This window comes from Lepisma saccharinum, chromosome 15, assembly GCF_977018435.1.
Source record: "Lepisma saccharinum chromosome 15, izLepSacc3.1, whole genome shotgun sequence".
NCBI lineage: Eukaryota > Metazoa > Arthropoda > Insecta > Zygentoma > Lepismatidae > Lepisma > Lepisma saccharinum.
Genome location: NC_139243.1, coordinates 34433445 through 34457101, shown reverse-complemented (window position 1 = coordinate 34457101; position 23657 = coordinate 34433445). Strand labels below are relative to the sequence as shown.

At 38.7% G+C, this 23657-nt stretch overlaps 1 protein-coding gene across 1 annotated transcript in view; it reads left to right on the top strand.

Moving 5' to 3' along the window:
• Nucleotides 1-23657, top strand: part of l(2)09851 (WD repeat-containing protein 1 l(2)09851) — a 44339-nt gene that overhangs the window by 4162 nt on the left and 16520 nt on the right. Inside the window, exons 3-5 of the mRNA XM_083136409.1 lie at nucleotides 1916-2062; nucleotides 11465-11672; nucleotides 12612-12783. Coding sequence (XP_082992535.1) covers nucleotides 1916-2062; nucleotides 11465-11672; nucleotides 12612-12783 — 527 coding nt within the window. The remainder of the gene's footprint in view (nucleotides 1-1915; nucleotides 2063-11464; nucleotides 11673-12611; nucleotides 12784-23657) is intronic.

The following is a 23657-nucleotide window of genomic DNA, read 5'->3' as shown; positions in this document are numbered from 1 at the left end:
GCAAACGGAAAGGTAGGAGGAAGAAGTAGTCGTAAGGTGAAAAATTGCTCTTACTTTCATCAAACCAACGTCAATACACGTTCAGGAATGTTCCGCGAAGCAGATACGTAAGTTTGAATGTCAAAAATTTGGCAAAAGAGAAGCCGGACGCGCAATTATGTAGGAAGGTGTACTCGCGATATTGTGTCTCAGGCAAGGGAAAACACCTACCAGAAAGACGTTCTGGTAATGTGAAAAATTGCAATTAATTTCATCAAAACAACGTTAATACACCTTCAGGAATGTTCCGCGAAGCAGATACGTAAGTATCAATGTCAAAAATTGACGAAACCAAAAAAATAGAGGTGTCCGAAGGATAGTAAATTTTTACCATAAATAAATGTGTCCGAAGGATAGTAAACAAGTACCGTTCCATTTATGAAATTATGACTATTCGAGGTGTATGGATCTGGAGCGGTTTACCCACTGTACCCCCTCAAGAATTACGTTGAATGTTTCTTTAATCGACAGATTTCAATGTTTTACATTATGTAAATGTAATTCCAGAGTTAGGAAAGCACAAATAACGGAGATATTTGATCCCAAGAAATGGCCCACGTAAGTTAAAACCTGCAATTTCGAATTACTTTCTCCACTTTTTGTTAGTAAAAACTGTTTGTATGTACACTACACTAGCGAAAGAACATGCAGAAAATAACTATCACTACCATACCTAACAATCCTAACCTAACTACGTAAAATTATATGTGCTGTTGTGGAAAGTCATTTTGGGTGCTATATTCACTTGGGTCGGTAGACCCCCCCTGGAAATTGACATAGTCATTTAAAGATTCAAGAAACCCGAAAGTTTGTTCTCTTATTGTTAAAAACAGAAATAAAGTTCATTTAGTTAGTATTCGAACAGAGTAATCGAAGTAAAAATGCATTGGATCGAAAATATTGATTGAAAAATACAGGAACAAGGTTATAGTCTACCATTCCATCCAAAGAACAAATGGGTTCACAGTTTTCAAAGTTCTAATAATTACAGTTGTAGGTTAGAGGTCACAGAACACACTTTATAAAAAAAAAATCCCCCTAACATTTAAAGCCTTTTCTTGAATGAGACGTGCAACGGTTAATATCAAAATGCATTCAGACACCAAGTGCATAAAATGCAAATGAAATCATGGTAAACAGTTGTGTTGGTATTCACTCGTTTAGTGAATCGAGTCTCCCCATTTATATAATAATAATTATTATTTGGAATAAAATTTATATTTCTTAGTTTATAATATTTCATATTGTATAACAACTAGGGCTGAACCGATGCCGATACTCTTACCGATTTGCACCAATATCGATACCGATACTTGAAAATTGCAATAATTAAAATTTGTTCAAAATCTTGATCAATATTGGTGTGTAAATAATCTTCTCCAATGATATGCATGTATTTACCAAGAAATTTGCTTTAGAATATTAAAAAATTACATCATAATATTAATGAAAATTAATATTTTCGAGCTAACTTATAGATTTTTATGAAACTGGACATATTGAGAATTTTTAAAATATGGATGGAACAACCGGGACATGCCTGCTAAACAGGACTGTCATGGTCAAAACACGACGTAGGGTCATGGTCACCCTACCCATGAATAAATAAATTATAATTCTATAAGTGAATAATAAAAAAATAACCCCCAAGCTGAGAAATCTAACAAATGTTGTTGCCCAATAATCATAAGGACCCTGTTTGATTCAAAGTAGGAACATATTGAAGGGGTTTAAATTACACTGTAAATTGATAGTCTATCTGAGCCTGAAGTAACTTGAAATGAACTTTTGCATTATTTTTTTAACCATAAAGTTGAAAGTTCCATTTGCTTTAAGGTTGGTTCTTGTGCATAAATAATTTCTGATTTGATTTCAGATGTCAAATATGCACAAGACTCAGAAGGCAGCGGATGATAGTGATGAAGAAAGTGATGACGATGATGATGATGATGAAGATTCTGAAACAAAGCCAAAGCTTGAACATGTAATGATAAAGCATATTGGCTGCGTCAATCGCATAAGGGTTTGTATTGTATCTTATTTATCATAATAACTATTTGGTCTAGGAATTAATTTATGCGGTTGTTACGCACACATTGAAGCTGTAGTTCAAACACAAAATACATAAATACCTTAAGAAAAATATTGTCCATCGCGAGCCACCACTTTCGCCCATCTGTCAGGCAAGTTACGGATTCCGTGGCAAAAGAAGTCCTCATCCTTTGAAGCGATCCAGTCAGAGACCCATTTTTCGATATCTTCTGAAGAAGTGAACCGCTGTCCAATCAAATCGTTATTCATGCAATCGAACAAGTAGTAGTCCGAAGGAGCAACGTCTGGTGAATACGGCGGGTGGGGTAAAACTTCCCATCCGACATTTTCTAAATAGGTTTTGACCGGTTTTGCGACATGTGGGCGAGCGTTATCATGTTGAAAAATAAGTTTATCATGTCTGTTCTCCCATTCTGGTCGTTTCCTGGCCAGAGCTTGCTTCAAACGCATTAATTGTCGTCGATAACGTTCTCCATTAATAGTTTTACCCGGTTACAGCAGCTCATAGTACACCACACCTTTCATATCCCACCATATCCACAGCATAACCTTTGCACAGTGAATATCTCGTTTCGATTGTGATGGACCTGGTTCACCTGGCTTCACCTAGGCCTTTTTTCGTTTCGGGTTCTCGTAATGGATCCACTTCTCATCGCCAGTAACAATGCGATGCAAAAACCCCTTTCTTTTCTGTCTTTGAAGCAGTAATTCGCAAATGGTTTTTCGTCTTTCAACGTCTCTGTCTTTCAATTCATGTGGAACCCAATGTGACATCTTTTGAATCATTCCCATGGCTTTGAGGCGTTTGGAAACTGTTGTTTGATCAACGCCTAATGCTTCTGCAAGTTCTTCCTGAGATTGACACGAATCCTGATCGAGCAATGCTCTCAATTCTTCATCTTCAAATTTTTTTGGCTGTCCAGGTCGCCCTTGGTCTTCCAGGCCGAAATCACCACTTCTAAACCGTGCAAACCACTTCTGACACATTCGCTCAGCTAGCGCATGGTCACCATACACTTCCACCAAAATACGAAAATAGGTGCTCCCCTGTGCTTAGCACCATGCCATGAAAGCATACAGGGGGTGTGGGGGTAACGCCCCACACTTTCTTGATCCTGTCGTGAGTGGGGGTGATGTGATCAGCATCATACCCCTGACAGCCTTTACCCCCCAGGTACCCATGCCATTCGACACTGGGTGGGTGCCAGGGCCGCTTCCAACGTTAGAAATGTTCTCAAATTTGAACCAGCCGGGGATCGAACCTGGGACCTTTAACATGGTAGATGCATTACCGACTGAGCCACCGTGGCCAATATCACTATTGTTATACTATTATCAATGTGCTTTTTGGGTAAACTGACTTTTGCACCACCCTGCATTTATTTGACAATACATTTAACTTGCTCCTGATAACATATTTCACTCCGATTTAAGATTAAAAATTGGAATAAAGAAATCTAACAAGAGTGCCCCAAGTTTTTAATCTCATTCCCAAGGGTGCCGCGAATGTAAAAAGATTAGGAATCCCTAGAAAGTACATCAACCTCCCCCCCCCCCCAAATCATGGTCTTGTATTGTAATCATGTATATTCCTAATTTAAAATCTCTAGTCAAAACTTACATTTGGCCTGATCTCAGAATTCTGTTTTTCTGTTCTGTAACATGGGCAGATATTCAGCTAGGGAAGAGTTGTTCTCCCAAAATATGTATGTAATTGATTCAAAAATATTTCACTTGTACTTGTTATATGCTTGGTATTGAAGAACCATTGTAGATATGCTGAATAACATTTAAGAACTTGCAAATGACCAAATAATTACTTTGAGAGATCTCGTTACTTTTCTAAAAATCACTAATTCACTAAAACTTCACAGCTTCAACTTCACTCCTTCTCTCCTTATTGTCCAATGATGCCCATCTTTGGAAGAAACTCTCAGATGATCCAACGCTTGTTACTCTGAACTGCTCATGTTGCCAACTTTAATGGAATTCTCATTTTCACAAGCATGTTTGAAGTTTATTTAAACTTGAAAAAGCTTCTCTCGTAGTCTGGAGAATAAATTAACTTGATCAGCAAAATATCTCTTCCAACTACTGGTTCGCCCACGCCAAAATCTCGTTCATTGTTTCTGTGGAGCTCAGTCTATTTCGTCTCGAGAGGTGTTTGCCTTCTTGGGCTTCCTTCTTTTCGGAGGGCTCTCAGAGCAATCAATTACAACATGTCACATTATAAATTGTACATTGTTTCGTCTTTCGAATTTTTGGACTGACTTGTGCCCTTTTGAATCAGGTGGGCCCAGCCCAGTTTTCCCCATGCAGGTTTTTTTCAGAAAATGTAAATTATTGCTTTAAATACTTGTGAGATTCTACTATTGTCAAAACGTTTTGGGAAACTTGTAAAGGAAAGCTCATAATGCTAAAATGAATGTAATACAAGTCATAGTGTTTTTTTTTAGGCTGTTTTTCTCAAATCATGATAAAAATGGACTTTTAACAGAAATGTAAAATAATACATATCCAAGGAACAAAAAATAAAAAGTATCAGAAATTTTTAGATAAAGCGTTTGCATTGATTGATGCAGTATAGTTGAACAAAGCTTATAATTTTAAAATGTTTTAGCTTTTAGGTTAGCAGTTACTTCCTTATGCAGGGGAAGTGATAAGTGATACATCATAGTTTCAACTGTGATGATCAATTGATACAATAAATTTTTTGCATGTTTAAGCATTACAAGGGAGAATTGAGTACATTTTATTGAAATGTCGTTAATTGTGGTATAATTAAATCGGAACATTCTTTAAATGATTTTTCTCACTTCTCATCATAATGGGTTCCTTGCCTATGCAAGACAAATGTTATTTATGTCTGGTTAGGAGCCTGTTACCCATGTAAGTCTTGCACCTTCATGATCTACCACAATTTCATTTTTTTCTTACTTTCTTTTAAGGGTGTATAGGGTACTCATGTAAATACAGTGTACATGTATACTTTCATATTTTGATCATTTTTGACATTTTCAAACCTTTGAATAGACTATAGTTTTGAGCTTTGTGCATGAAACTTACAGGAGCATTTCTGCACTATAATTGGACAATAAAATTATCAAAGTATGTGCATGGTTTAGGAGAAGCATGAGTTAGGGTGGATGGGCAGAGGGATGTCATCTGTTTAGTGGCTATGATAACTGCAGTAAATTTACAATCATTTAGAAAAACTAAATATGCTGACCAAGGCAGTAATTTATTTTATTAAAAACATAAACTAAAATGTAACGTTTCAACCTTCTAGCAAGGTCTTCATCAGACTCTGTATCAAGTACAAAAGTAACAAGATACTCAAAAAGGGCATTATATATACACAAACATTACTCCCTCCAGACTATTAGAAAGTTGTTAGGAACTTTCTAGCAGGTGGCTTTCACTTTCCAACTGTACTTTCACCTAAAAGGCTAAACATAATTACTTTCATATAGAATGTGAAGAGATATTCATATAGAATATCTCACGCTCTTTTTCCTTCATTTCCCTTCTCCTCTCCTCTTTCTCTCTTGTGCTTTCCACTCTTTCTAACACCTTCTTCCATTCTTTGTTTAACTTCAGTCCCCCATCCCAGTTCATTATGTCTTCTTCACCTTTCTTCTCTATTTCCTTGGCTTCCTTCCATTTTCTCACTAGTATTCTCTTCTCCCTTCCTATCTGCTTAGCCTCATCCCACTCTATGTCATGTCCTGTTTCTCTCGTGTGTTTAAATATTGCATTTCTCTTTCTCTTAAGTCGTACATCATCCCTATGTTGTTTCAACCTGTCTTTCAGCCTTTTTTTCGTTTCTCCTAGAAGGTTGAAACGTTACGTTTTAGTTTATGTTTTTAATAAAATAAATTACTGCCTTGGTCAGCATATTTAGTTTTTCATAATCATGGAAACAAGGCTTAATGGTGTTATAATCATTTAGGTAAAATTATTTCTGCAGCTAGAAAACTTGAGTAAAATTGGACAATATGTTACAACAATACATTTTCAGAGTATTAAACTGAGTCATTTTAGAGATTTCATTGGTCCGCAATTTTGCAGTAAAACTTTTAAAATAATATTTCTTAGCGTAGGAGAGGAGTGGTTGTCAAATCACAAACGTTGTATTTATGATAACCACCATAAATGGAAAGCTTTTGAGTTGCAATTTTTATAGTTGCAAGATAACTTGAAGGATTAGTCTTACATTCAATTTGTAGGAAATTGGTCACCATGTTTAAAGATAGTAGACGACAGACTGGTTTAACATGTCTTCCAAGAGCTTTAAATTATGCTCATATTTGACTAGGTTACATTTTCGTAGATTAAGAAAACAAGTCTCAGCAATGTGACAGCATCACTTGAGTTTTAAGCTTTTAATAAAACTCTGTAATATAGTGTGTGTTGTAGGAAAGGGGGGGAGGGGGGAATAAGTCACCAATTTTGAGACTATGATAACTGCAGCAAATTTAGAGGTTTTTAGCTGAAATGAATCACAACTAGATACACCTTGGGAACGATTTTTTTTCCTTTTCATGTGTTCAAAGCATTTCAAGATTGTAAATGAAAAATGGATTTTTCATATGCTGAGGTAGATTCCAAATTCTGGTGACTTTCAAATGCCTAAACTACATTTCTAGAGATTAAGAAAAGAAACTCTTTTAAGAATTTTAGACAATAAATGTTTTAAATATGGTGCATGTTTGGGGAGCGTTGGGGACCAAATTGATGGTCACTGATGTTCTGACCATGGGAATTGCCATTTTCATAGCAGCCAGATATTTTGGAGGATGTGTAAGGTATTCCATTCGGACGAAATCAGCCAAACAATTAAATGTGGCAAAATTGTAATTTGGCATGTTAATACATGGATGCTTGAAACATCCAGAAAGATAATGGGGAAACACAACTGCGATAAACTGTGAAATAACTGCATTGAAGCAGATTGAAAATATTGTGTTGCATAGTACAGTGCGTTTCACAGTCTAGTCTTCCACAGAGCGGCGGCCGTTACATCGGGCAGCGAGAGCGTGTGTGCCGGTAAACTAGATGCAACATCCGCGTAACTGGAACTGCTAGGTATGTAATGAAGTAAGCTTGTACAGTCGTACAATTACACGGACAGTTAAAATTAAAATGAGCACGTACTTTGTTACAAGAGGTGTTGGAAATGATGTCCTCCAGCTTCCAAAAATTTACTGCATTTATATCAGTATCAGTTCGTCTTCCGAAATTGTTTCAATTACTCTCCTGATATTTTATTTAATTTCTTCCAATGTATGGTTTCAGCCTTAAAAGCTTGGTAGCTCGCCATGCAGACTATATGCAAATGTCTGTTTCTTGTGCAAGGCACCGAAGGGATTTTTGAAAAGTGTGTACCGATCGTGCTCCATCGTTTAGTTTCTCCCCAGTATGCACACACTGTTTGTTTCACCCTTCACCACTTCTTATCGAGAACAGACCCGGTTTCCCTAAATTTGCTCATAAGTTCTTGAACATTGTCTCTGTGTGGAACAGGAACATCTGGGGATTCTGCTACCAAATGCCTTCTGACTTCCCTACAAGGATTCTTAATGACGTAAGAGTCGTACATAAAAATGCGTAGTTTTAAACTGTACGTAGCATTATTAGACAGCAGAAAAGCACCAGTAATATGTAAACTAAAACACTTGTAAACACCTTAACAATTCACAAACACGTGCAAAGTAAACGCCAGCTACCTGGATACTGAAGCACTGACACGTTTCGTGCCAAGGTCAGCGTACAGTCGTGGGTCTAAATGCCGGCATACGCCCTCCCACCACCTGGCATGTTAGTCGCCGCTTCACGGATTATTTAATGGTCTATGGCACATGAAATAAGTGAGATAAAAAATGTGTTTGTAGCTGCACCTACAGGCACAACACTGCATTTACAAAATAAATTGTTTCATAAACTGAAGTTCAGAATGGAATATTCACTAATGGTATTTATTAAAAATGTGCTGCATCTTGAAAAGCATATACTTGAACATGCTTAAATTTGAATATCGTTACAGGGGGAAGACAGTAACAAACCTGATTGATAATATTAAAAGTCTCATTTTAAAAAGTTATAGTTATTGCTATTTTTCTTGGAAGAATGGTCCATCCCCCCATTCTACGCAATCCAGTTCCCTGTCACGTGTTCATTGGTGGAGCCATCTTGCATCACTACTTGCGCAGAGCCTTGTTTTCATTCACTTGCTCAAGAGATAGAAGGGACAGGGTATAAAACAATACAAATTGAATGTTAAGATACACTACTACCAGAGGGAAAATGTATTTGATGAATAAAATATATATTTTTAAACATAGTCTGAAAAACCAAGTTTTGCCCGGGTTTAATTGGGTTTTATCTGAAAAAACAAAAAAAACCACCTGGGTTGGGTTTTTTCGAAAAGGACCAGGCAAAATGCCAACCCTGTTTTGAATACCTCGGAGGTAGCTGCAACGAATGGCTAATTGCTTCAGTTACATGATCAGGATATCAGTATATAATAATACTGTGAGAGAAAACACATTTTTGATTTTCATTTGTTAATAATCGTAACAATTTCTGTATATATATATTTTTTAATTAGAGTATGTCATGTCTTCATATGTATATAACTGAAAAGAAGACCGAACTGAATTATCATCTGTAGTTTCAAGATATACCGTATTTACTCAAGTGTAATGCACACTTTTTTCCAAAATTTTTGTGACCAAAAACTGTGGTGCGTATTATGCATGGAATAATTTTTTCATGTTTACGGAACCTTATCATGTTATATATCGTTGTAAAGCTTGAATTCTGTAGTTTCTGAATATGGCAACAGTATTCCATTCAAGATGGTGACACTAATGTGTAATGCAGTTGAAATTAGCTCATCACAAAATGAAGGAACGTTCTGATTTTTGTGGTACTTTGGATGAAAGAAGAGATAAGGAGAAAGAAAATAATAATTAAAATGTATTACTAGCCAATGACACATACGGAATGTGTAAATACCTTATGAAAGAAATCTTGTTCTGCTAACTGCAAGTTTGAGGGTTTTGAATGGGCCTCTTATAAATCTTACATAAGTCATGGAAAAAGTATATATTTTGAAGTTTTTTTTTTTCTTTTAGAAAAAGTAGACAAAATGAGCAAAACCATGCATAAAAGTCTAAAGGCCATTTTTCACTTTGTAATGTAATGTTCTGCAAGGTAACAGTTTCATAGATCGGAGACATATTTCTTCATTTTACACAAGAAACTACTTACGGAAATGAGTTTCTCCAAGGTTTACAACGTTCATCGAGGTATTTTCTTCCTAAAACTTCACCGTAGAATGCAGCAAAACAATAAATAATCAGTTTTGATGTAATAATATTGCCTTTTGTGTAGATCGAGAACATTATGCCGTTGTTTGCATTATGCACCTGCAGATGGCTCTAGCGTCGGAAGTCACGTGATCTCGCTAGTGGAATCAGGGTTTCCAAACGTGCTTTTTTTTCGTGAAACGTGCACTTTTTTCTCGAGAAAATGCCATGTCATGGATGTGACTTTAGATTATTATCGGGCGTAGAAGATCCCTTGGATTATTGTATAAGAAATTCAACAAACTAAATCCCAAGGCGAGAAAAAATTTCCTGGAGGAGAAAAACCGATGTTGTTCGGATATGTGTGATTGAACGTACTGAGGACATTTTTCGATGATGAAGCACATATTTAGGGGTGAAATGAGTGCTAATGGAACCTAACCTAACCTCGTAGGCATACCTCGTTCCCGTGAATGATTAGTGACAGAAAGTATAAAAAAAAAACTTACCCTACGGATGCCGGAGCGCCGGCTGCGGGCAAGAAGGATGTGTCATGGATGAAAGATGAAAGATACGTGAAAGATGCTGTGAAGGTAAGTTAATCTCTTAATTTTTACTAACGTAACCTAAACAAACCAAACCTAACCTAACCTGGCTAACTTTGCATGTTTCCTGACTTGAAAGTATAATTTCAAAAACCCAATAATTCATGGAACATAGGAATTTTCATGCACAATAGAGTTGGAAACACTGATATTCGAAAACAAAAGAAGCGTTATCATTCGCAAAGCAAGTGATATAGCACCATGACGTGCTTTCCGTAGCATTCAGGAAAATAGCTTATTTTAGCAGAAAATGTGTTTGTTTTCATGCAAAAAGCATAATGGCACCTTCGACTATGTTCCGCAATACATAATTGGTAAGTACTAACCACGAGAAACACAAAATATCCAATTTAAATGTGTCTCCGATCTATGAAACTGTTAATGTTCTGCTACACAAGAAAAGCAGTGCTGTTCTGGCAGAATTCGAGCATGCACCTCCCATCACATGGGATGTGTATCAGCGGTATTTGTTGGTTGAGAAATAACAGAAAATAACTTCCTGAGCACTGCAAATCCATAACATAAAAAAACTCATCAAAAACAGGGTGCGCATTATACATGCACGTGCATTATATATGCATAAATACGGTAACATGTCAATTATGATTTGATGAGAGTTCCATCCTCCCTTGACTTGTGCCAAAACTTTATATCTGATTACATAAGCATGGCCATTTGTTTGTTTGAGTTTATTTTTAAGTCTGCTTTATGTACACACACACTCCACGTGTGGCAGAGTGGTTAGCACATCACGCTACGATGCCAGGGTTCCTGGGTTCGAATCCCGGCCTGGTCATGGGTGTTTGTGAGCGTCCATTCATCAGTTTAATCATATCATCATTCATCCTCATCTTCGCAAATTGGCCAACAGTGGCACAAGAAACGAAGAAAAATCAATCAATCAATCAAAAACCGCCATCTGTCCCCATGGTGTGCATGGCTATGTTTTTTTTAAAAAAAGGAAGTTATATTTATTATTGACAAAAATTAATTGAAGTTACTGCTGCAACATAACATTAAAAAAAATCCGACCTGGGAATCGAACCCTGGCCTTCCGCTTGGCAGTCAGATGCCCTACTGACTACTAAGCAAAATACTTGAAGTAATTTAATAAATAATGCTATTATTTTTCGTCGTGAAAATCATACATTGGCCATAATCATCCATTTTCATGTTGGACTTCCTAGATGGTGGTAACACTATCACATTGTAACCATGCACCCTGGGTTTGATCTGTGACGAAGGCACATTTTATGATTCGCATCCCACTTTAAATTATAGGTGCAGTCCCGATTAGAATTTCTGTACATAATATGGACTAGAATCAAAGTTAATGGCATATTTATGCAGGAATTCAAAACTGTAAATCTCTCGTAGAAATAAGTCAATTTACACTTAATCTCTAGTTTTGCATTATTTTCATTATTATTTCATAATACTTTATTTTTCTTTCAGACTAAAAATATTAATGATGTAACCCTTGCCGCAACATGGTCAGAAGAGGGCTATGTCAACATATGGAACTTGGACCAGCAGTTGAATACTCTAGAGGATCCTGAGTTGCTAGCTGCTTACAAACAATTAAAGAATATCAGACCAATGTTCAGTTTCAAAGGCCATCCAGTAGAAGGATACGCTATAGATTGGAGTTCTGTAACACCAGGTGGGAAATTTTGAAACTCATTTCGAGACCTGCTAATGTGTCAATGAATGAAAATTGTATACAGTATTTTTTTCATTGTTGAACGCTGTCAACTCTGTTGCTAAGTTCTCATTCGATGATCAAAAGATGACATACATTGGCCATTTTAGATCCAAACCTCAGATGCAAGTATAAATAGATATATATTGGTGTGTGTGTGTGTTTGTGTTTGTGTGTGTGTGTGTTTGTTTTTGTTTGTTTTGTTAGAAATAATTGGAACTTTGTTAACTTGTTGCTATGCAAAAATGGAAGATGTTTAAATGTATTATTTAATATTAATTTGCTCTTGAAATTGTATAAATTTCTAGAAGAATACAGATCATAATACTTTAAAAGTTATAGGTTCTTATAATTTTGCAGAACTTTTAAAACCCACTGTGTATCTCATACTATGCATCTTTTGCATTTGTAACTAGTTGTATTTTGCTATTTACAGGATTTATTTAGCATTATCATTGTCTTTAATGTTGACCCCTTTATCTAGTAGATTATGAGTTGCTATTTTGTTCTGAGCGCCCACTCCATATTTTCGATCGAATAAGTTTGTTTTGGATTTTGGTGTACATTGAAGTATTACAAACATCCTGCCAACATATTGATTATCTTGACAATCCATTACCTGAAATTTATAAGTGATCAGTATGCCAGGATTTTTTTAAATTCATAGCACCAGCATGGTTGAATTCACTTCTTACACAAATAGATAGTAATTCCCTGTGTTCTTGCAAAAAATAACTTTATTTGCCTATTGATTTCTGTAACTTTCTGCCACCATTCACAGAAGGCTTTGTGAACCAGTATTTGCAATTAGCATTGCAATCTTATCTTATAAATGGAAGTGCATTTTTTAACCATATTTGAGCCATCAACTTCATATTTTCATTTCCATTTTTTTCATAGGGGTACTAGCATCAGGTGATTGCAGACGTAATATTCACGTGTGGCAGCCACAGGAAGATGGAACATGGCATGTGGACCAGAGGCCTTTGATTGGACACACAAATTCTGTTGAGGATCTTCAGTGGTCTCCAAATGAAGCTAATGTTTTAGCATCTTGTTCAGTTGACAAAAGGTATGTTTCTTGCCACTATTGTGTACTGAAATAATGAATTTGGTGTAAACAAATGCACATCTTATTTGCGAAATCCCATTGGCTAATTCTGATGCCAATTGGTGCACAGAAATGTTACTGCATGTAGGAATATAGTTTATCGGGGTGGCTACTCAGTGGGAATTCCTAGACTATGTGAATTTCTGACTCCGGGAATTCTATGTGAAATTCATTTGACTCCGGGAATTCTACATGAAATTCTCTGTAGACATGAAAAATTATAACTTTACGTTAATCAAATTCCATTTGAGTTTATACATGTTTATAAAATACCTGAGTTCACAATTTAACTTTTCCTTTTATCAAGGAAGGAAAAGAAAGCTGCGTGGAAAAAAATAAAGAGAATTATCTCAATCCATTTACTTTGTATCCTTTGCAAAACAACGTATTTGAGAGACTGAAGATAAGATATATTGAATTTGATTAGGTAAATTTGAATTTCAAGTTCTTACACAATTAAAAATTTTTCATAGATTAGTATATCCCGTAACATTTGTGACTTGTGTTTGTAGATGTATTTCAAGTCTGAGTATGTGAAATGGCAAATGTAGACTTCGCACACCTTAAATATTTTAAATACATATACCGTTTACTTGAATTGAATCAGAATTTTAGGATATTGGTGAGAGGCAGTAATACGCAAAGTTGAAATGGAGAAAACATCTTCTTGTATCCTTGAATTTTTTGGAAAGTTTGCCTTGAAAACTGGGAATTATACTTGAATTTTATCATGGTCCTAGAGTGGCCAGCCACTGTCTATATCGTAAAGCCATTCCACTATAGTGGTGGAGGTTTATTTTATGCACTGTATAGCTATGGCCAATGTATCTATAGTGGAAGCTCGATTTTACTATTTTGAGTGAACCAAGCTGAAAGAACTTAAAATGTGGGAAAATCTAAAATAAGGGAAAATTTTGTAGCATTTTGCTCTATTGGGACCATGAACACAGAATGTAAATCCGAGGAACATAAAATTGTTGTTCAAATGTATATCAACTTATTTATTTATTTTACAACAGATTAAAGATACAGCATTTCTATGCATAGGAACCCCAACTTTTTGCTGTTCTTGCCCAATATGTATTTATTTTGTTGCAAGTATTGAAATTGTCTTTAAAAAAAGTAAAATCAGAAATATTCACATCCTTTCATAACAATAATAATAGTTTTGATCAGCAAAAAAAATTTCTACATAGTACATCTGTGTGTGCCAAATCTTAATGTAAAACATATCACTTTTACTTTTGTTTTTTCCGTTCTGGGTACAAAATACGATATTTGCCATTTACTATACCAAATTCAAGCTATTTTCATTGTGCAACAATGTAATCCTTTGAACGTGAACAGATATAATATTCCTCTTTGGATTCCACATCCAGCACTGGTTTTTGCATTTTATATTCATTAAATGTGCATTTCAAATTTATTGGATTTTTAATAGCAATTTTGCGGGGTGTAAGGGGTGCTCCTTCCACATAGTGCACCCAATAGTCAACCTTACTTCCATGTAGTACTCCCTGGACTGCAGACTAACGAGACTGGCGACTGGCCCCATGGCCAGTATAATTTTGTTTGTGTTGTCCTGTGTTTTGTCCTTATTTGTGCTGAGCGCCCTTTTTAGCCTCAGCTTTTAACCAAGGTAAGGAACTTTTAGTTTTCAGATGCTTTTATTTTTGTTATGATAAGGGGCTGGACCCTGTATAGTGTGACGGGCGCAAAATAGCCTCAGTGCTGATGGACTCAAAACATTTTAATTCAAATTTAAATTTTTAATAGCAATTTTGCAATAAAATTGTCTAAAAGACAAAAAAGTTGGTAGCTTTTTCATCATTGTCCACTTTCCTAATTCAATTTAGGTTTTTAAAACAAAACATGTTTCCTAACTTGCTTCTTGATATTAGTGTTAAAATTAATGTCCTTTGCTATATTGAAAACCTTTTCTCCGTTTGTATGAAAGCTATCCACAAAATAAGTTCCATTCGCAAAATAAGTTCCATTCGCAAATACACTGCTGTTTGTGAAAATTGTAACACCAAGAAGAATACATGTGATTAAAATGAACTTTATACCACAGATTAGATACATGCCAATACACAAATGATTAGGATTACAGAACTGTACATGATATCGACCTTGAGAATTCAGTATGGTGTGAAGCCCCAACATGCTGAAAACAGAGCCTCTGCACGTCGTGGCATGGAATCAAAGAGGGCCTGGATATGTTCCTGGGGAATCTCCCTCCACACAGTTTGTATGGAAGTCCACAAAGCATCAACAATGGTGGCTGGAGGACCGTGACGAACAAGTTGCCAACCAACCATATCCCAGACATGTTCGATGGCCGACATATTAGGCAAACATGCAGGCCAGGGAACGGCTTGCACGTTCCTCGCCACATGTGGCTGGGCATTGTCCTGCTGAAATATGGCATTTGTAGTTGCCGGAAGGAGGGACAGTACCTTGAGCTTGTGAAAGTCGTCGGCCCCCCTATCCCTCGTTTCTATCCGGCCCTCTGGATTACTTCCTACTTAATCCCTCAATCTCTCCTTTCACCTCACCCTGGGTGCCAAGCGAGCAGATTATATTTGCGCCGGAATTACAAAAAGGGGGGTTTTCACATAACAATTTATATTTGTATGTCCCTGGTTCGTTTACACATATACAGCAAGTGAATATACTATTGGTTAAATGGTTAAATTATAACATTCTCGTAGGATATATTGGTTTATTATACGTAGTTATATATATACATATTTTACAGAGCGTTTCCATGAGTGTCTTGCATAGACCAAAATTACCAAATCTCTAATAATATAGTTGCGCACCTATGGCATAACCATCGGCACTTCCCTTACCACCGAGTTAGCAAAACTATCTCGGTGGGCCTATCCTCAGCTTAAATGATATTCCGTTACAAATGCGTTTTCTTACGCCTTCTCTCTTTCTTTTGGGCATCAATTAATCAAATTTCGGAAATATCCACATAATCAAAGCTTTTTCTAAAAGGGGACTTGGGACAGCAACAGGGGCTGGCATAACCAGATGCTACAGTATTTTATCCAGTCTAGCCACCAAAAGTGGACTAAACTTGAGGAGACGTTCCTCTTTCGTCGATCAATGGGGAAACACTGTTTTTTTTGCTAAAGCCCACTGGCTCTTTTTATAGTCGGGGTAAACGTCCGTGGACGTGGACCCCGTAGCGTTGGAAAATTCCACTGCCAACGGTCTTTTGTAAGACAGCTAGCTCCCCCAACCGGGGAGGTAAAAAACAGGGGAATCTAATATCCAGCAAAGCACAATCCAATAATATACACTTACAAGCAATAATAACATAAAAGTACACTCATGGAAACATATTACTTAACCCTACCCTTGTAGCTGGCCAGCAATTAATTATTACAATATACCAAAACCAGTAATGGTCAATCCGACCGTTACATAGTTCCCCCCTTCAAGAGGAACAAGAAAAAAACAATACACTCAAAACAAGATTACCATATTTACAAAATCATCCAACACAATTACACAATACCCACTAAAGTATTCAACTGTTCTCAGAGTATCTGAAAAATGAAATAGTCACTAGTTCATTCACTTTATCACATTGTCCACAACGTTCACAGATTCACCAAGCTTCCTCTTCCTTGTGAAGTCCGCCACTGAAGTATCCTCTCTAGGATGAAGTCTTCCTGACAGCATCTTGCTTGAAGTTGGTTTTCTCTTGTTCCTGGTTTGACTCCCCAACGAGTCCCTGGTTCGACTCCCGACTGAGTCCCTGGTTCGACTCCCGACTGAGTCCCTGGTTCGACTCCCGACTGAGTCCCTGGTTCGACTCCCGACTGAGTCCCTGGTTCGACTCCCGACTGAGTCCCTGGTTCGACTCCCGACTGAGTCCCTGGTTCGACTCCCGACTGAGTCCCTGGTTCGACTCCCGACTGAGTCCCTGGTTCGACTCCCGACTGAGTCCCTGGTTCGACTCCCGACTGAGTCCCTGGTTCGACTCCCGACTGAGTCCCTGGTTCGACTCCCGACTGAGTCCCTGGTTCGACTCCCGACTGAGTCCCTGGTTCGACTCCCGACTGAGTCCCTGGTTTGACTCCCAACTGAGTCCTTGGTTTGACTCCCAACTGAGTCGCTGGTTTGACTCCCAACTGAATACCTGGCTTCGACTCCTGACCGAGTCCTTGGTTCGACTCTCCACCGAGTCCTGGTTCGACTCTCGAATCTAAATCCACAATGTGTCTTTCTGTTTATAACTTGGAGACACGCAAATAAATAAACAGTGTTGTGAAAATGAAGAAAATGGGGGTAAGTTATATACAAATGAAAACTAAAATAAAAAAAATATCAAATAAAAATAAGATCCGTGGTCGGCTATTATGACAGCTGGGATTGCTGGCTAGGCGGCCAGACGGTAGTCTTCCTAACCCTCATTAGGAGCTTGTCGCGTGGCTCCCCTCAACCGTTTTCTGTCCCTCCACCTCGCAGCAAAAGCTGGTGGTTTATGGCTGGACAACTGGCCTGGTTCACCTTCCACAATCGGACAATCCTTCCCATTCTTTGCCCTGAAAGTATCTTCTTTAATCCTTCCAGACAATAAACATGGACCTGAGTGTTCCGTTTCAAGTTCACCATTAACACTACGCAATCTGCCAGATATAGTGTGCTCTTTCAGCCACACCTTGTCTCCAATGCGAAATTTACATGGCCTACTTTTGATTTCGTTCTCTTCATCCGGGAACATCTGTAAGGCTGGGCTTGTTTTCTTGTACTTCAGTCTCACTTCTTCTGTCTTCCTTTTGCTGGAAACAGTACAGGGAACGCAACTTCTGACGTAGCGAGCGATATCTCGTGTCATTCCAAGCCACGAATATTTCTCCTTGACTTTTGCTATCGTCTTCTGCTTTCCGCAGTGTCCTGCAAATTCAGAATCGTGATTTGACGTCAATATTTGAGATTTCAAACTCAACGGGACCCATATCTTGGCTGTTCCCTTAGAATCTTGCTTGCAGTCTATCCTCCTGCACAAAACTCCCTCCTCATCCAAAAACGACTGATTGGCCAACTTAGCAACTTCCTCCTTATACTTCCTACTCCCAGAGAAATGCTTTCCCTTCAGTTGTTTCATTATTTGAGATAACAAACTGTCTCTCATTTGCTCTGAAACAATCGATGAAGTTTCTTGTAGCCTCTCAGAAACCAGTAATTCATCATTTTCATTGTCCTCTAAAGCAAAAGGCAAAAATGATAATGCATGGTTCTTCTTGTCCGTAGAAATGGAATTTTTTCGAGGAAATTTGCATTCCCTTTTTATTCCCTTCCTCCGTTTTCTCTTTACCTCTTTCGAGATTTTCAGAGAGCATAATGCACCAGTGTTTGCAGTCTTCTGAACTTCGAGTCCTTGGGAATCCACTAATTGGCCCGTATCCTCATTCGTAGACTTCCCGCTATTCTCTTGTGCATGTGTGTTGCATCCATCCAGGCTCGAGGGATCTGACGAGTTATTCCTTTCCTGTACCACGTTATTTCTCTGCATAACTGTAACAGCGAATTCTCGTTTACATGCACGCTTCGAGAACGTGTAAATCACGTCGCTATCCTTGAACGACCAACCGTTCTCCTCAATGTGCAAAATTATCCCACTCTGCCTCAAAAAATCTCTTCCAACGATTATGTCACGGAAACAATTCTCAAGGATGATAAATTTATGCTTAAATTTCATGTTATTAATACAAACAGTAGCATACATCTCGCCAGCTGATGTAACGCTGCCCACAGCTAATGAAATGTTCCATTTTCTCGTCTTCATGAATTTATTCCCATCCCTCTCTAACAACTTGGCTGTTTCCAAACTTAGCGTAGAAGCTGAAGCTCCCGTATCTGCAAATAATACAAAGCGTTTCTTGTTAATCTTACATTGAATGAGAGGTTCGAGGTCTTGCTGAAAACAGCTTTCTCCATTCAAAAAATGGCCTTTGTTTCTGCGTTTTCTCCCGGCGGGTGACAGAAGGTTTATTTGGGGACGCTGCTGACCTCCCTTTCCAGCGAGTTGGTTCCTTTTATTGGTCTGTTGACATTCCTGAAGTTTATGGCCCTCACAACGGCAGCCCCAACAAATTATCTTTGCAGAATTTTTATTGGCCCCCGCTTGCCCAAAAGTTGCATCAAAAGAGGGTCTCTTTTGCCCTACGGTCGTGTCACCGCCAATACCCCTTCTTAGAAACGCGGTTGTTTCACAGCCCTTGATCCTTTTTCCTAAACCTGGATTCAGAGAGCATAAGGGTAGCTGGTCACTCTCGGTTCCCCCCTCGCTTGTCCTCGCGGACAAAGCCAAATGTTTTCCTCCTGTTCTTCGTGAGGTGTCCTCTTCAGTGTTGCAAACTTCAGAAAATGATAATTCCGTCTCACCGGCGAGCGGTGAAAAATAAAGCCTTTCTGAATACAACCTTCTCTGAACAATGGCTGCTTCAGATTCCAATTCCTTCAAAGTCTGAAATTGCATTCCATACAAATGCCTTCGGAAACTAGGGTGTGCATGAGATAGAATATGTTCGATTACTTCTCTTTCGTCTGTCTCTTTTTGCCTCATAGAAAAGAGTTTTCTCATTCGACGAATAAACAAAACCAGAGATTCTTCGCTCATTTGGAAGCGATTCAGAATCAAACGGTCGATCTCATTCTTATAATCTACAGAATAATATTCTTCTAAAAAAGCATTTTCAAAGCTCTTGAAATCTTCAAACGGGCGTGAAAATCTAAACCAATCCCCTGCAGCCCTCCTTAGCGAAAACGGAAGAATCTTGTCAAACAATGACCTCTCCGAAATGTCCATGACATCTTTATAATTCCGCAACTCCTGCAAATAATCATGCGGCGAAATCTTGTCATCGCTCCCTGTGAAGACTGGAATAGGTAAATTTGACTTATCGAGAATTTTCTGAACTTTTTTCTCCTCTTCCTTAGCACTCCGCTTTTCAGTGCGCGATAAAGCAAGATTATTTAATTCCCTAATAATTTCCTCCTGAGATTTATCGCTTATATCCTGATTATCCAATAGCTGTCCAAGCAAATCTCTCTCAATTTGTACTGCCATTTTTTCTACTTTACTTTTTCCACTACGTAATGACATTCACTTCTGTACGATCTTCGTTGTAAAAATTAAAAAATCTATCCGTCCGTCAGTCCGTCTATCTTTCAAACTTATAGACCTGACGACAATTTATACAACAAGATATATCCTGGACAATAGAGCCCCCATATGTGAAAGTCGTCGGCCCCCCTATCCCTCGTTTCTATCTGGCCCTCTGGATTACTTCCTACTTAATCCCTCAATCTCTCCTTTCACCTCACCCTGGGTGCCAAGCGAGCAGATTATATTTGCGCCGGAATTACAAAAAGGGGGGTTTTCACATAACAATTTATATTTGTATGTCCCTGGTTCGTTTACACATATACAGCAAGTGAATATACTATTGGTTAAATGGTTAAATTATAACATTCTCGTAGGATATATTGGTTTATTATACGTAGTTATATATATACATATTTTACAGAGCGTTTCCATGAGTGTCTTGCATAGACCAAAATTACCAAATCTCTAATAATATAGTTGCGCACCTATGGCATAACCATCGGCACTTCCCTTACCACCGAGTTAGCAAAACTATCTCGGTGGGCCTATCCTCAGCTTAAATGATATTCCGTTACAAATGCGTTTTCTTACGCCTTCTCTCTTTCTTTTGGGCATCAATTAATCAAATTTCGGAAATATCCACATAATCAAAGCTTTTTCTAAAAGGGGACTTGGGACAGCAACAGGGGCTGGCATAACCAGATGCTACAGTATTTTATCCAGTCTAGCCACCAAAAGTGGACTAAACTTGAGGAGACGTTCCTCTTTCGTCGATCAATGGGGAAACACTGTTTTTTTTGCTAAAGCCCACTGGCTCTTTTTATAGTCGGGGTAAACGTCCGTGGACGTGGACCCCGTAGCGTTGGAAAATTCCACTGCCAACGGTCTTTTGTAAGACAGCTAGCTCCCCCAACCGGGGAGGTAAAAAACAGGGGAATCTAATATCCAGCAAAGCACAATCCAATAATATACACTTACAAGCAATAATAACATAAAAGTACACTCATGGAAACATATTACTTAACCCTACCCTTGTAGCTGGCCAGCAATTAATTATTACAATATACCAAAACCAGTAATGGTCAATCCGACCGTTACAAGCTCTAAAACCTCCCTGATGTAGTGGTTGCTGTTCAGATTGCCTTCAATACGTAGGAGGCGAGATCGCATGTCGTATCCAATGGCCATCCAAACCATCACACTTGGTGTTTGTTCTCTATGCCGCTCAACGGTGCAGGCTGCCAGATATGCGACCGTCTCTGTAAGACAAGTTGAAGCGGGACTCATCTGAAAACACTACATTTTGCCGCTCAGCATGCCAGCGACTGTGTTCACGTGCCCATTGAAGTCTGAGGTGTTTGTGGTTTCGGGACAATGGAAACCAACGCAATGGCATGCATGCCACCAGTCCAGCCTGCAGCAGACGACGTCGATCCGTTGACGCAGACAGGTCCACAGCCGTTGCACTGCTCCAGCATCGAGCCAACACTGGACGAAGGGACGAAGCTGTATGGACCGTTAAAGTCATGCGGACAAGATGGCGGATATTCCGAGCTGTGGTTACATTACATGGTCCAGTACCTGCCCGTCGCTGCGTACGACCCTCTTCTATCCACGGGTTCCACACACACATCACTGTCGTAGCAGCATGCACTTTACGAGCCGAAATGTCACGGTATGACAAACCTGCTTCCTGGAGACCAGTCATTCTGCCCCGTTCGAACTCACTCATGCTGATATTGCGCCCTTTGATGTCGACAAAGCATACCGGCACTTGGTTTCACGTATCCACTTCATTTGACGGCTTTCACTGACTCAGCTTGACGTAACACTGACCTTTCCGGTCACACAAGAAAGGGCGCTGCTGGGCGTATGTGTACGCCATATCTCTGCAATCCAAATCACTTATTGCTGTTACACTGTTCTACACATCCTCCGGGTTTGGATGCATTCAGGCAATTTTCACAAACAGGTGTATTTCCACTGCAGTGGTGTGGTTATGATGAGGTGCATGTGTACCAAGTTTGTTTATTCTTTGTCAAGTGGACCTCCCCGGTGCGTGCCGTTGCCTTGTAATCAAGGGGTCCCGGGTTCGATACCCGGTGGAGGCACATAGTGGTTCGGATTCCACTTTAAACTGTAGGTCCAGTCCCGATTAGCCTTACTGTGCATAAAGTGGACCGAAAACACCAAATCAATCCAATCTTTGTCAAGTCACAGATGTAATTTGTGGACATGCTTTTATGCATCACGGTGTCTGTTAATAATGTTTAAGAAAATCAAGAAGCGTGCCACATGTTAAATGTGGCCTGTAATCCATTTCCTGAATGTGAAGACATGAATGAAATAAAATATGATCAACTTTGTAAGGTGTATGGTGAACATGTGAGGAGTGATTCAATGGCATGTGTCTGAGTGCGCGACTCTTCAATGAATGATGCAGAGGTGTGCCTGACGATCCACAGAGCATCTAACTGTCCATAGTTTATGTAGTTGAAGAGACATTTCAAACCAACGCAGTTTCCCTACAGCCTAGACTTAGCACCAAGAGATTTTCTTGTGTTCCTGCATCTGAAATCATTCCTTGATGGTCAGTGATTCCATGACAACAATAAGTTCAAAAAAGCCATTACAATGTGTTGTGCATCGTAGGTGGCATAATTCTATGATGAAGCAATACAAAACGTGATGCCTCGCTATGGCAAGTCCTAAACCATGATCCTATCGAAAAGTAGCAGTAGTACATGAAATTGCAACGCAAATATTTTCTTGTTTTCGTTAATAGCTCGTCAGAACTTACTTTGAACATAATCTTGCCCACTTAGGATGAAATTGAAAAACACCTTGTCGATTTTGACAGTAGAATGTTCTGAATGGATCTGAATGTACTTTTATCCAGGTAATTCTTTCTGTGGATTGACTTTTGAATTGTTGCCCATCTTCTTGAACTCCAGAAACAAAAGAAAAAAATCATGTTTTTGTGGATACATGTTATACAAGGATGTGCTTCATTAAACATTTTGAAGACCTGTCTGGTATTCACATCCTGAATAACAGTGGACAATGTACGAGGGGGTATCAAGAAGTTTTGCCTGTTGAGGTATAATTTGTTTAATAATGGAAAGATTGAAACAATGAACATACATATAGTTTGCCTGTAGTGTCCTCTACTCAGAGTTACCTTTCCACACAGTTGCTATCACGTTCGATGCATTTGTGCCAGCATTTTATCCTTCAAAACCAGTTTGGAAAAATCTGCAGGACACTCCCTGCCCCACTGTTCAGAGCTGCTATAACCTCCTGTAGGTCATCGAATCTTGTGCCTTGAAGCACAGACTTAGCTCAGACTTAAGTAGTTAAGTTCAAAGTGGGAGAAACCGAAAGTGTGGACATGTCAAGGAGTGGCAGGCCTTCAATGTCGTTGAACAATGACAACCGCCACAGGGATGATGAGCTCATTTGAGAGGATAGACGCATCACCATCCAGGAAATTTCTGATGCAGTGCACATGTCCTATGGGTCAGCACATACAATGATTGACAGTTTGGGATGCCATAAAGTCTGAGCTAAATCTGTGCTTCGTGGCATGAGATTCGATGACCTACAGGAGGTTGAAACAGCTCTAAACAGTGGGGCAGGGAGTGTCCTGTGGAATTTTTCCAAACTGGTTTTGAGGGCTGGATAAAATGCTGGCACAAATGCA